We start from the raw sequence: 14,930 nt of genomic DNA, 5'->3' as shown, positions 1-14,930 counted from the left end.
ATTAAGTTTGTTCAGGCTTTCCTGTAAGATGGCATGGACAACCCAGAGGAACTTTTTGGCCAACCTAATACCACGTGTAAATCCTTAGTACATCCTACATAAGTGTTTGGTTTTGTTTGACATTATTGGTTTCTTCTCTCTCTCTTTTTTTCTTTTTTGAGTTAATGCTTCTTTGGAGGTATCTTCAGCAGTCTTTTTTACAGGTCACTATCGATCAGCCCTTTCGGTCTTGAATAACCTGCAGGGCTATTTTGTTATCATCTGCCTACCTAATGCTCTGAAGAGGAGAAGGATCTAGGACAGCATTTTTATAGTTCCTTTTTATTCCCTCAGAGCAGGCAGAGTAGAAGTCAGAACAAGTCCTTTCTGAGTTAACTGCACATACAGTATCTTATATACTTTCTGACTTGAGAGTATATACGCACAGAAGCTCGGCATTCAGTAGCTAAGCAAACAAAGTTTTTAGTTAGTCCTCTGCTTGCAACAGGAAGTGTGGTTGGATTACATGATCATTGATGTTTCAGGAAATTAAGGCAAATCAGCTTTATACAAAACAAACCCAATGACTGGGAAACAAAGAGGTCCATTTACTGTGGTTTTGTTGTTGCTGGTTTATATTGAATATACTTTGCCAGGTTTTTTTTTTTCCCTAGTTATATTATATCTATCATTTCTTCCAAAGATATATCTTTTTTTTAAATTAATTTTTTTATTGAAGGATAATTGCTTTACAGAAAGATGTACCTTTTGTCTTCTGCTTGTGTATATCCCAGCCTGGCTGTTTTTAAAGCAGTAAACCTGTTGAGTGACTTTTTCTTGTACATCATTATGATTGCTGCTGCCAAGTTCTGCATCCGAAGGCTGTGTCTTCTAGCCTTGCTAAAATAGGAATTTAGCTTCTACTTGGTAAATATTGGGCTTCCCAGGTGGCAGGAGATCCAGAAGACTCGGGTTCGATCCCTGGGTCGGGAAGATCCCCTGGAGGAGGAAATGGCAACCCACTTCAGTATTCTTGCCTGGAGAAACCCATGGAGAGAGGAACCTAGTGGGCTACAGTCTGAAGGATTGCAGAGTCGGACATGGCCGAACACACATAGATAGATATTGAGCAAGGTCTACGTTTACAAGTGACTAACAGTTTTCATTTTTTGTGAAGAAACTTCTCACAAGATGTTTTTTAGTGCATTTTAAGTGATTTTTTTTTTACCATAGATTCCCCAAAAAATAATGCCTGCTTACTTCAGTGGCAGGTTAGCGACTGAACAATGAGTTTGCAATAAAAATTGCTGATAAGAATATTGAAGAGGTATTTTTAGAAGTACTGAAGGATTGTAACTTCTATATAATTTGCTTTTTGGAACATCACTAATACTTCCTATTTTTTCCCCCAGTTTCACTTGCAACATTTCCTCAAATAGTCATGCTTGTAAATTTTGGGGAAGTGGGAGGGAAAAATTACTGATTTATTCCTTTGATGTTGGATATCTCCATGGAGGAGGTAAAGAAGAGGAGGGGTAGGGAAGGGACTAAGATCAGAATAAACATGTACAGATTGGAAAATGTTTGCTTTTAATATTTAGGTTCATCATAAACCTGAATGCCTAGAGATAAGCCTTAATATAACTTTGAGTACATGAACTGAGTTTCTTTCATAATTTCTACCTGAATGATAGCAGTAAGGTTAATAATTTTTTAGACAACAATCCTATTTGCATTACTACTGCTTTCTCCACTGATTAGTGTTCAAGCAGACAGAAGAAGAGGTTTGTGTGTGTGTAAAAAAGTTCAATGTTAATGTCTTTTGGACAAAGATGTAATGTAACTGGTGACAGTTGCCTCAATAAAGCTTCATACATCTTTTTCTGTATTTATTAAATTTATATAGTACTTTTAAATTAATAATATTATTTAATGAAAAGTATTATTAGAATAATATAATATATAAATGTTAATTAATAATAGTACTTCTGGCACTGTTTTTGTTTGTTTTCTTTGTATGGACCTGGGAACTTAAGTCTCAGGGCTGGCAACAAACCCCTTGTAGAACTTGTAGTTCTGCTTTTAATGCTCTGAATGTGTGAAACATTCAGCTTTGAAATGATAAGGAGCTTGGACTGAACAACTTTCTGTGTTTAAATTGGAAAACTTAACATTTCCAGGAAAGTGAAGCATTTGGTGAATAAAAAAAAGTTATACCTGTCCCAGTCCCTCTTGTTTCATTAAGCACTTTTTCCTGTTTATATGTGAAAAAGCATTTTTGGATATTATTTTAAATTCTGCAATGTCTCTGCCCCTGCTTGTTCCAGCATGCTCAAAGATGACCTTCAGCTCAGTGACAGTGAGGACAGTGACAGCGATCAAGTAAGTTCTGTACACCCCGTGATACCAAGAGTCCTTTAATCCTCAGTATTTCGGAGCCACTTACCCTGTTTTTTTGTTCTTTTCCTGGTCCTTCTTCCCCTTACTATGAATGCCTAGACCTCAGAGAAGCCTCCTTTCGCACCTGCACCTCCAAGGTACTGTGTTCTGGTTTCTCCCCATCTACACAGAATGTTTGCTTTTTCCTACCAAATGGGGAAATTAGTCTCATTTAGTACTTTCATAGCATCTTCATGGGAGGAGACGGAAGATCACAGGTAAAAGAAAGGGCCTGTTTAATATTGTAGAAGCTTAGTCAGCTCTAGAGAGGTTGTTTATAAGAGAGAAAGAGTCCCTGTGTCCACTTGAATCTTTAGTTGGCTTTGTATGTTTAAAATTTGAGCCTTTAAAATAAGCTTCAATCACTTCCATCAGTATTATGTAACCAGCATTTGAGAAGTTATATTGAAGAGCCCAGTGTTTTTATGAAAGGGAGAGGTTTGCTATGTCTTTAAAACTAAAGCCAAATTATTTCTAGAAGTTGTTTTCCATAGTCCCTGTCTTTGCAGTTGTGTTGATTTTCCCATTGCTTTAGGTGCTTTTTAAAAATGAACTGCGGTACATTTTAGTGTGAGAAAATGGCACCCTTTTCACTTTTTAAACAGCTAACTGTATTTTAGGAAATGTAATGCTTTCACTGCTGAAAATGGAAATTTTCTGAACTACCTTTGTTTACCATCTCCTTTGGTACTGAATTTAATGATTTAATATACCAGTACCTGTCCTCCATGGACAGAGCGTTCAACTACCCTGGAGCTGTGCTAGTCCCCTGAGAGGTGGTCATCCATTTTGAGACAAGTTCACTGCTGAAAACCTCTCATCCAGCTGAGTTTTCCTGTTAATGTGGGGGAATTTCACTTAATTATGTGAGATCTTAAGGATTCATAAACTCTGCTTATTTATAGTTCATTTTGTTCAGTCATTTCTCATGGCTTGTAACAACTTAGAAAATATGACAAAGTAACCTAACTTTGTCATAGGAGTGGAGGAGGGGGGAAAAAGAGGGGAAAAAAAATCCCTGCAAAGTGGAGGATACATTAGAGGCAGGAAAAATATTGAAAGTGTATCTCTCTCTGACTCTCACTGGCTTAAGCTACTACAAATTTGATATGAGAAAATTCTGTTCTTATATGGTGTTTGTTTAAAAATCGCCTCAACTAGTGACTTTATTCCTGTCTAATAATTTTTCATTATTCTAATATAGTTATTTAATACATTGGTTATTTTGAAACTGTTCTGGGTAGATTTTGAGGCTTTCGCAATTGTAGTTATTAACTGCTTTGGCTAATTCCATCTGGGGCAAGGCTTTAAGATATACTTTGCCATTCTTTGTGTGTCCAGCAGTGTGATCACTGTTTTCTCAGAGGCCTAGAGTTTTTGCCCTGTTCTGAAAACTTAACAGTAGTTATTCTCTCTGATATTCAGCTGATATTTGGGGATGATCCTAGACCTCTCATAAAGAAGGCCCATTTTATCATCTCCCCAAGAAGTGTGAGTGGATTATCACTTTCCAAAGGAACCCCATTTGTATTCAGCAGCCTCTGGCTACTCTGCAGTTCTCATATCGAGAATGCAGGGACACTTCAGTGGATTGGCTGTTCTTTTATAAGTCAACTTCTTTGGGTTTTATATTGCAGGCCTCAGCAAACTTAAAAGGTCAGAAAGTCAAGGTTTTAGGCTTTGTCGGCCATAAAGCCTGTGCTGCAACTCTTCAGCTCTGTTTTTGTAGTACAGAAACAGACCCAGATGGTGCAGAAAATAAGGGGTGTGGATGTATTACAATAAAACTTTATTTAGAAAAGCAGGCAGCCAGCTTGGGCCATGGTTTGTCAACACCTAATCTGGCTGCTGGCATCTTGCAGTTTACATAGCTCGCAGTGTTCTTCAGAAAAATCCCCCAGGCTTTTGTTAGGCAGTTATCCGTGAGCTGTTTCAAGGGTTTTCACTGATTTTTGAGCCACCATGGATAGGCCTTGCTGTCAATTGGATATCATGGACATGCTTTGTAGTACTGCAAGGTAATATTTTTTTTTTAACTTTTTACTTAGTATTGGGGTATAACTGGTTAACAGCTGTGGTAGTTTCAGGTGACAGCAGAGGGACTCAGCCACACATGCATGTGTATTCATTCTCCCCCAAACTCTGCTCCTGTTCAGGCCACCACATAACATTGAGCAGATTTCCATGTGATACACAGTAGGTCTTTGTTGGTTACCCCCACTTTCTTTTTTGGATAGAGCATTAGTTTTTGTTAAGCCTTCCTGATAGCTCGCTCTGGGTCGGGAAGATCCACTGGAGAAGGGATAGGCTATCCACTCCAGTAATCTTGGGCTTCCCTTGTAGCTCCGCTGGTAAAGAATCCGCCAGCAATGCAGGAGACCTGGGTTTGATCCCTAGGTTGGGAAGATCCCCTGGAGGAGGGAAAGGCTCCCCACTCCAGCATTCTGGCCTGGAGAATTCCATGGACGGTATAGTCCATGGGGTCCTAAAGAGTCGGACACGACTGAGCGACTTTCACTTAGTTTTTATTATGTTGTGTTTTTTGTTTGTTTAGCTTTTAAAAAATTTAAAAAACTTTTTATGTCGTATCGGGATATAGCCAATAACTTGTGACCGTTTCGGGTGGACGGCACAGGGACCCAGGCCTACATACACCTGTATCCATTCTCTCCCAGCCTCCTCCGCCATCCAGGCTGCCTCATGACATTGAGCATTGCTCCGTGCGCTACACAGGAGGACCTGCAGGGTTCTCTTGTTCTTTCGAGTAGCAGAAGAGCGGGCAAAGAGCGGAGTGAGTAAAGAGGGAAGGAATCTGCCTCGCCTGGGTCTCTGATTGCCTCTGTCGCTTCCCCGCAGCGCTCCGCCGGCGCCGCCAGCAGCGGCGGCCTCGGCACATTCCAGCAGCGCCGAGTCGGAGAGCACCAGCGACTCCGACAGCTCCTCGGACTCGGAGAGCGAGAGCAGCTCCAGTGACAGCGAGGAGAACGAGCCCCGAGAAGCCCCGGCTCCCGAGGTACCGGGGGCGCCGCCGCCGACCTCGGGCCTGGAAGCCCGGTGCCGCCCCGTCCCATCCCCCGGGGCGGCACTTTCCTGCTCCGCGCAGTCGGCTGTTTGTGTTTACTTGCTCACCAGGCATCTGATGGTGGAGTTTGGGGGGCGAGGTCTTCTCCCTCCTGTTGAAAAGGATGGGTCCTTCCGTGTGGCTGCCAGAGCCGTGCTGAAAAGAAACCCATTGAGAACATGTACACCCCCTTTTCTTTTCCCTTCTTTTAAGAACCGAAGACTCTGTTTTCAGTAGGCAGCTATTTTCATATTAATGAGAAAGCGTTTTGAAATTTCAGGAATGCATGAATTCAATCAAAAGGAGACAGCCTGTTTTAGCAAAGGGCAGGAACAGTGAACTAGAAAGAAGCCATCAGAGGTTCTATTTTTGAATCACTAAAAGCCTGTGCATTAAATGGATTGCAAAGTCGTTTTACCAGAGCAGTCTTTCTTGGTCCCTCTGCCCCAAGTTGCCTATCCGCCACCCTCTGGAGGTATTGTAAAGATAAACAGAGGAGACTGAAAATCTCAGGCACTAAATTTATCTGGAGGATATATGCTATTTACTGGATTGCTGAGTACAAGAAATATAGTAACAGTAAGAGTTGCCCAGTCTTCTTCTAAACTTAGTGGAGCAGTGAAAAATGTTTGCACGGGAAGGCATTGTTAGTAACCCAGACCCACTTGTATAGAGAAAAGTATTCTGTGTATTTCAGGTAAGAATCCCTGGAAATGAGACCTCCTGATTAAACAAGTGTTGAAGTTTTCAGTATTTGTCTCTGCTGTTAAGAAAACAAGGCCACTGCATTAGTGCATTAACTAAATACATCTGGAGATGGTGTCCTGGCGGAAGAGCTCTGTCTGAGGGCAAGGGAGGATGAGGAAGTAACTGAGGATCATTTTGTTGTTATTGTTAGATACCAGTTTATGTCTGGCATAGCGTTATGTGCTCATTAAATATTTTTGGAGTGAATAAACATAGATCAGCATTAGTTGAACTTGAAGTGCCTTTCAGATTTTAGAAGCTACTCTGTATTTCTGGGGGCTGGTCTCTCCTGAGACACTAGTTGCTGTTGAAGTAATTTTCCTATGCCCCAGGGAAAAAATTACTGAATATTCTCTACAGAGAAACTCTGTGCTTGTTCAGGTTACTGTTCATAAGGTCTTTGCTTTAGATCTCACCTTATTCATGAAGGAAAATCTACATGCTTGTTTGGTTACTATGATAAGTGAGAGAATCCAATTAAATCATAAAATTCGATCAAAATAAAATGGAAATGGCAGATTTGACTGAATAATCGAAACTCGTAAGAAAAATTTAATCAGGCATTTGTATTAATGAAACGTTGGGTTGGCCTAAAAGTTCGGTTGGGTTTTTCTGTACCACCTAATGGAAAAATCTGAACAAATTTTCCGGCCAACTCAATGGTTGTATCTTACTGCTCAAGAGGTTATTGAATAGAATAGATTTAGAGACTCTTCAATGGAAAATGATGTTCCCATTCTAATTTACTGTTTTAAAAATCATTTTTCTAAATAGGCTCATATTTTACATTTCTGTTACTGTGCAAACTTAGACTTCAGTATGGTTTTGTTGGTTACATACCAAGGCTTGGCTTCCTCAGACCTGTTTTTGTCTTTGTCTAGGTTTTAAACCTTTAATTTTCCCCAAAGTTATTTCACAACCTTTCTTTCCTTTTAAAATAAATACCTGCATTATTGTAAAACTGAGTTAGTCGAGCACTACATGAATTCCATAATAGCCTGTAGTTACTAGTTTTAACTTTCTCACTCTATGTTTTATTTTTAATGCTGAGAAGTTCACTTCTTAAAAGTCTCTATTTAAAATTCATTTGACGAAGTCATCCAGTGATCTTATGAGATAGGAAATGTTATATGTGTGCCAACAGGCTGGTGGTGAACTTGGGAGAAAGCCACTTGGAGTCTCAGCTTTATAGTGAGTCAGCGTGTAAACCTCAGCTTTTCAGAATATATGGGACGCATCAACCTTTCACTGCTTAAGTACAGTTCAGGGAAAAATGACTCCTATTCTCAGTTATTCAAGCATCTGCTTAGTTTTCTAATCTAATTCTTTCTAATCCAGTGCTTTGGTAGTAAACTACCATGGTTGATTATCTGCTAAGCTCTTGATACTTTCTTCATAAATTATGTGATATAACCATGAATCCTAGAAGGTTAGGAGTTTTCTTTTCACCTGTAAGGAAGTATTAGCACTAAGATTGAAACCCATAGCCATTTAACTAGGAAGCCTTTTATTCTTACAACACCATGCCTCTTCTCTCTGTTGTGGTGGTTTTTTTTTCCTTCTAAGTCTTGGAGTTGTACTCCCTTACAACAACTATGTTGTTTTACAAAAACAGTGGATGTATGTTGTGCATAGCTCAGAGCTTTTCTTTCAGAATAATTCATCCTAAAATAAATGAAATTTGCATATTGAGAAGTGAGAAGTAAAGAGACATACAGCCAGACGTTTATTAAAAGGCTCATATGTTTTTGCACCTCCTCTGTGCAGTGTTTGGGTTGATCCCGCCTTAGGAGATTGGGTGTGGGGCATGAGGAAAGGCTGAGGAAAATCAAAAGTCCAAATCTTGGTCCTGTCTAGTTTTCATCTGTCCCTTATGTAAAACTTTCCCCCATCTCAGCACTCAAGTAATACCTAGCCTTAAAGGAATTCTGTCCATTTTACGTGGTCATAGTAAGTATACAAAAAGGATCACCCCACCCCTTCCCCTTGTCTGGACATACTCAGTTCTGCCCTGCAGTTGGGCCATAGGCCTCCCTTCTGACCATTTTTAGGACCACAGTGGAAGAAAATGTGTTTTATTTCTGTATCCAGGACATTCCTTTAGGGACTACTAAATGTATCTTAAACTGCCCTGTTTGGGGTTGGGGGAGGGGAGCAGATGTTCTTTATACCAGGAATGACCTTCTCTTTTGGTTCATATATAAACACTCCTCTAGAGAGCAAGAGGGTCCCTTGCTGTGGTGGGCTTGTCAGCATAGCCCTGATGAGGGTTCCCTGTACCTTTCCTGAGAGACAGTTTGAAGGATTTGGCTCCTTCCCAATGGATTAGAACTACCACCCCCTCAAGTCTTTGCAAGAAATAGTGTCTGACAAGTAGACACTGGGCGTGAATCTTTTCTCTACCCTAAACAACCGTTCTGTCTTGTTAGAATATTGAGTGCAGTTTTAAACCATGTGGGACTTTGTTAGGGTAGCTTTTCCTTCTTCCCTCCCTCCTTGCTCTGAAATTCAAATGAGAGCATGGGGGATAGAGTTGGTATAAGTGGAGGGAGATACAAAGAAGATACATTGTCTTAAGCAGGAAAACAACAACAAAATTCTGTAGCCCTCTTTCCTTAGAGTTCCTCTAAGTTCTCCTTTACTACCATCATACTAAGCCCAAACTAGCTACTGGACCAGTTTATTACATAAAATTTTTTCCTGGCCCCAAAGCCTTTACATTATATCTGCATTTCTTAGACATGTTGTGTGTGTGTGTGCGTGTGTGTTTTGAGTTGAATTGTTTGGGGTATCCCACTTGGAAAAATTGTTAGCAGCAGTCTTCCCTATAAAATATCATCCACTTACTGGAGTGATCCCTTATCCATAATCTAATCAGTTAAATCCCACATGAGATACCTTTCAGTTAACTTCCTGGAGTGTTGTGGAAATAATTTAGTCATTCATACAAACCACCTGTCAGAATGGATCTTAAGAAAAACATGCAGCATGCCAGTGATACACTGCCCTTTAAAAAGAAAGTAATCGTTACTCTGTTAACACATGAATATTTTCCCAAAGAACATAAAATTTACAGGTACAGTAATATACCAGTGTCCATGGAATTCTCCAGACAAGAATACTGGAGTGGGTTGCTATTCCCTTCTCCAGGGGATCTTCCCAACCCAGGGATCAAACCCAGGTCTCCCGCATTGCAGGCAGATTCTTTACCATTCGAGCTACCCAGGAAGCCCCAAGATACCAATAGAAGTGCCGAAATAAATATCTCACGTACACCACTGTGTGCAAGACATAAAAGTAGAATTTGGAGGTAAAGTCGTCCTTATCATTCCTTTAATGAGATCTAATAGCCCAGTTGGGGAGAGAGAGAATGTGATGCACCAATAGTCAGCAGCAAAGGTTTCAACACGATATCTGCTGTTAGGATAACAGGAGAAGCCCCAGACTTTTGTTTATTCTCCTAGTGAGTTGCACAGATAATCAGTATAATCTCACTCTCTCAGTTGTGTGCTCTGGGGCCTCCCTGTTTTTCTTAGAAAAACAGGTGCTTGTTCAGACCAGACTACCTGTAGCAAGAGGCTTCGTGTTTGATTTTTAAAGAATTCGGGGGGTGGGGGGGGTGGGGCGGTGCTCATGGTTGACTAATGTGACCTCACTTAGTTCTTTTTACCCAGAAGTAAAATCTGAAATTCAGAAGACAGTATATCTGTGATAAACTATCATGTATTAGTGTTTTTAAGTACAATGAGAAATCAAGTCTCGAAGAAAGTCATTTTCGATTGATGAGTATGTCCAAAAAAAAAGGGGGGGGGGGATAAACCACGAAACCCGTCCATCACCACTAACACTTAGTTTATTCATTGACCTTCTTCTGAAAATCCTTGATGAAAGGGTTCTTTTTACTCTTCATTCTTTCCTATCATTTCCTGATAGGATACTTCACAAGTCAAAATGAAAATTCTGTTTAAATTATACTGTAATTATCAGTGAAACAAAATCTTTATAACGCAGATTTCTCAGCAGTTGATAGTGGTCAGCACCGGTCAGTATCTAATGGCCTATTATTAGTCAGTGTCTGCTACAACTGGAATTCCTGCAGCATGAACAATGGGAAGATTGTTTTAAGAGTTAATTGTTATAGGATTTAATCTGAAATTAGAGGGGGGATCAGAAGGGCCTGAATTCTTAGGTTTGGAGTGGCTGCATCTCCCCGGGACAGTCCTGTAGCACGGGGTGACTAACCCAGCGGAGCAGTATGTTACTGTTCAGCTAACCCGGTCTTCTTTTCCTTGTTTGTAGCCCGAGCCTCCGACAACCAACAAATGGCAGCTGGACAACTGGCTGACCAAAGTCAGCCAGCCCGCGGTGCCCACCGAGGCCCCGGGTAGCGCGGAGCCCCCGGCCCAACACCCGGACACTAAGGGCAAGGGCGGCGACAGCGCCACCGCGGGCCACGAGCGCCCAGAGTCCAAAGAGCCTCCCCCCAAAGGCTCCAGCAGAGCCCCCCGGGTCCCTTCCGAAGGCCCCCACGCGGGCAAGAGGAGCTGTCAGAAGTCCCCGGCCCAGCAGGAGCCCCCCCAGAGGCAAACCGTGGGAAGTAAACAGCCCAAAAAACCCATCAAGGCTTCCGCCCCCGACCACGTGGATGCGCCTCCGGAAGTGCGCACCTGCCTGCAGGTGGAGAGCGAGCCCGGACTTCCTCCCCCAGCCTCCAAGGCCCAGCCCTCCAAAGACAAGCCCAAGGTGAAGACGAAAGGGCGGCCGCGCGCCGCAGACAGCCGGGAGCCCAAGCCGGCGGTGCCCGCCCCGAGCGACCGGAAGAAGCACCGCAGCGGCCCCCCGAAGGCGCCCCCGAAGGACGCGGCGGCAGAGGACCGGAGCCCCGAGCACTTCGCGCTCGTTCCCTTGACCCAGAGCCAGGGCCTTGTCCGCGGTGGCGGCAGCGGCGCTGGCACCAGGACTAGTGGCTGCAGGCTGGCCGTGGTGGTCCAGGAGGACCGCCGCAAGGACAAAGCCCCGGTGCCTTCGAGAGACACCAGGCTGCTCTCCCCGCTCAGGGACGCTCCGCCGCCGCAGAGTTTGGTGGTGAAGATCGCGCTCGACCTCCTGTCTCGGGTGCCCCAGCCCCCAGGGAAGGGCAGCCGCCCGAAGAAACCAGAAGACAAACAGCCACCAGCAGGGAAGAAGCCAGATCCCGAGAAGAGAAGCTCAGAAAACGCCAGCAAGTTGGCCAAAAAGAGAAAGGTGAGTGTGCAAGGCTGACCCTCCCCTCAGCGTGGACCGTGCCTGCTGCACGCCAGGGGCTGTGCTTGGCGCTCCATGGTCTTTAGAAGTTTATGTTCACATAACCCTAAACTGTCTTAGAAGAGGCTGGAAGTCTTTGGATTCCATGTTGTTTTTGTGACTAGTACCAGTTAGTGTTTCACTGTAGATGAGTGTTAATAAATGTCAGATTACTTCAGCTTCTAGTTTGAAATAAAGATGAGGCAGTCATTGAGAAGGACATACTGCTTTAGAATAATATAGCGTTAAGGGTATGTGTTTTATCTATTTGGACAGCATTGATATTTACCACCTGACCCACTAGGTTTTATTATTTTTATTTATGTTTTTTGGGCTGTGCTGGGTCTTTGTTGCTGCATGGGCTTTTCTCTAGTTACGGAGAGCGGGGCTCTCCTCTCTAGTTGTGGTGTGGGGGCTTCTCGCTGTGGTGGCCTCTTATCGCGGAACATGAGCCGCAGGCCACTGGCTCAGTGATTGCAGGTCCCAGGCTCTAAAGCACTGCCTCAGTAGTTGTGACGCATGGGCTTAGCTGCTCCGTGACACATGGAATCTTCCCAGAGCAGGGATCAAACCTGTCTTCCTTGGCATTGACAGGCTGCTTCTTTTTTTTTTCTTTTTCTTTTTTATTTTTCAGTGGGTTTTGTCATAGACAGGCCGCTTCTTATCCTCTGTACTGCCAGCGAGGTGCTGGCCCATTAGGTTTTCCTCTAGAAATTAAAACCTTATATGAAATGAAATGATGTACTGACAGAGGTGATAGACCCTAAATTTTATTTCTGTGGTTTGATCTTTTTAATACTGATATTACGTCCATATGTTAACTCATGGCAACACAATACCTTATTAATTTGAAGCCACCATATTTGAGAATTTATGACCTCTGTTAATGACTTTTAATAATCAGCAGGGCATTGTGGAAAAAAGTTTTAGAGCTATTACAGAGATGGTTAGGGCATCTTTTTGAGTAATATAGGCTCTTATGGGGCATTGTGAAGTAGTCTGTCATTTAGCACAGTGTTTGGAAGCTTCACTTAAGGAATAAATGTAATAATAGAAGAAACAGTAACCTCTGCGTTAAGACCCTCTTTACTTGGACATACGGTATTTTGAACAGTGTCCTTCAACCTTTATTCTGAATTACTGAGCTCTCGATGTCTTTTTTCACTGCTTCTGGGTGATGAGAGATTAGTGAATTCCCCTCTGCCCCAGTGACATTCCCAAACCAACCTACCCAAGATTCAAAATGAAAGGCACAAGAAGGGCCAACTCTTTCCTGCCGGGAAGGAATAAAAAGTTTAACACTCTTGCAGATACATAAAAAACTTCTCAGTTACGGAAGTTGAACTAAGAATAACAAGGACAGAAAGATCATGAAGCCTGCTGTCATGTCTGATTTGACTGATTACTCCATGAGGTTAAAAATATAACATGACTTTACCAAATAGTAAAGGGGACAGTTTCTCCAGCACCTTGTCCAGTGAGCCGTGAGGGTGTGTATTACTACCGTAATTGCAGCGGGTGAGCCCAATGGGGATGGGGTCAAATGTGCTAACTGACAGTGCTGTTTCAGCTAGAAGCAGACATTTTCACGTGCCTGGTAGTTTTTTTTTTCCCCCTTCTTTTTGGCTGTGCCGGATCTTTGCTGCGTCGGAAGGGGTTTCTTTATGGTTGTGGCTTAGTTGCCCCAAGGCATGTGGAATCTTATGTTGGTTCCTTGACCAGGGATCCAGCCCATATCTCCTGCATCAGAAGGCATATTCTTAACCACTGGTCCACCAGGGAAGTCCCGTGATAACTTATAAAACAATGTGTTTATGTAAGAGGTGTGAAACTTTATGGAGAAAATTGTGATAGACCAGGCTAGGGAAATGGTGCCTACATCTAACATGCCCGAGAAAGCCTCAAAAATGCACTCTTTTTACTTCCTCCTGGGAAGTCTTTTATCACCTGTCTCCCAGCTACCATAACCTTGGGTTGGCCAAAGAAGTCATTCAGTTTTTTTCCATTATACATTATGGAAAAACACAAATGAAGTTTTTGGCCAGCCCCAATATTATCTAGGCTCCATGGCTGACCTTCTGCCTCAATTCAAGTGGGGAGAAGTATTAGCTTCTAAAGCGCTTACTAACCAGGTGGAAGCTGGAGTCTCCCTGGCCGGCTGTCAGCTCAGCCCACCCTCCAGCGCAAGTCTAGGAGCTCTGTCTGCAGCTCCTCCAGAGGAAGCCAGCTCTCCCCGTTGAGTCTCTGAGCTGTGTCCTCTGAAAGCCGTTTGCAGCCCTTGGCTGAGCTCTGCTAGGGCAGCTCATTCATCTTCCTGTTCAAAGGATGGAGAAGTAATGACCCCCTCATCTTAGGCAAGTACATGCTTGCTTTAAAGCTCTGGCAAACAGCTGAGCAGTCTGGCCTTGGGAACGGCCTGCCTGTTTGCTGTGGGAGTGACAGGATCAGGGTCTGAACCAGTGAGTCCAAACCCTGGCTGAATGTCCCCATTTACTGGGAAGCCCTGAGTCCTGGTGGAGGGATGAGCATCACCGTGCACACTCCCCATTGGTGGTTTCCTTTTTTCCTTTTTGTTTTACTATTCTCTGTGCTCCCCCCCCCCCCCCATTTTTTAAAATTTATTTTTAATTAGAGGATAAGCTTTACAATGTTGGGTTGGTTTCAGCCAAAGTATACATATGGCCCCTCCCTCTTAAACCTCCCTCCCACTCCCCTAGTATCTTCTAACTCCTCAGATTGGTGGTGGTGGTTTAATCACCAAGTCGTGTCCAACTCTTGTGACCCCATGGACTGTAGCCCGCCAGACTCCTCCGTCCATGGGATTCTCCAGGCAACAGTACTGGAGTGAGTTGCCATTTCCTTCTCCAGGACATCTTCCCAACCCGGGAATCAAACCTGGGTCACCTGCACTGTAGGCAGATTACTTCTCAGATTACCTAATGCCTAAGGCTCTGGAGCAGAAGCTTGTTACCAGGGCAGGATTGTACAGAGCTAGTGGTTGTGAACTGAGAATTCTCTCCACTTGTCGTGCCTTTAGATATCATGGATCTAGGATTCCTGGTCTGAAGTACGTCACTAGTCAGAAACATTACTTAGGAACCTTTAGACAAGGATCTAGGATTCCTGGTCTGAAGTACGTCACTAGTTAGAAACATTACTTAGGAACCTTTAGACAAGGATCTAGGATTCCTGGTCTGAAGTACGTCACTAGTTAGAAACATTACTTAGGAACCTTTAGACAAGGATCTAGGATTCCTGGTCTGAAGTACGTCACTAGTTAGAAACATTACTTAGGAACCTTTAGACAAGGATCTAGGATTCCTGGTCTGAAGTACGTCACTAGTTAGAAACATTACTTAGGAACCTTTAGACAAGGATCTAGGATTCCTGGTCTGAAGTACGTCACTAGTTAGAAACATTG

General features: G+C 43.1%; 1 protein-coding gene across 7 annotated transcripts in view; it reads left to right on the top strand.

Moving 5' to 3' along the window:
• Positions 1-14,930, top strand: part of AFF1 (ALF transcription elongation factor 1) — a 197,990-nt gene that overhangs the window by 158,432 nt on the left and 24,628 nt on the right. For all 7 annotated transcript variants that reach the window (XM_065914631.1, XM_065914630.1, XM_065914632.1 and 4 more), the window contains 4 exons: positions 2,307-2,361; positions 2,479-2,516; positions 5,275-5,431; positions 10,526-11,470. In XM_065914631.1, the coding sequence (XP_065770703.1) occupies positions 2,307-2,361; positions 2,479-2,516; positions 5,275-5,431; positions 10,526-11,470 (1,195 nt within the window). The remainder of the gene's footprint in view (positions 1-2,306; positions 2,362-2,478; positions 2,517-5,274; positions 5,432-10,525; positions 11,471-14,930) is intronic.

Source organism: Muntiacus reevesi, chromosome 22 (assembly GCF_963930625.1).
Source record: "Muntiacus reevesi chromosome 22, mMunRee1.1, whole genome shotgun sequence".
Lineage (NCBI taxonomy): Eukaryota > Metazoa > Chordata > Mammalia > Artiodactyla > Cervidae > Muntiacus > Muntiacus reevesi.
This window is presented reverse-complemented; position numbering and strand designations above follow the sequence as displayed.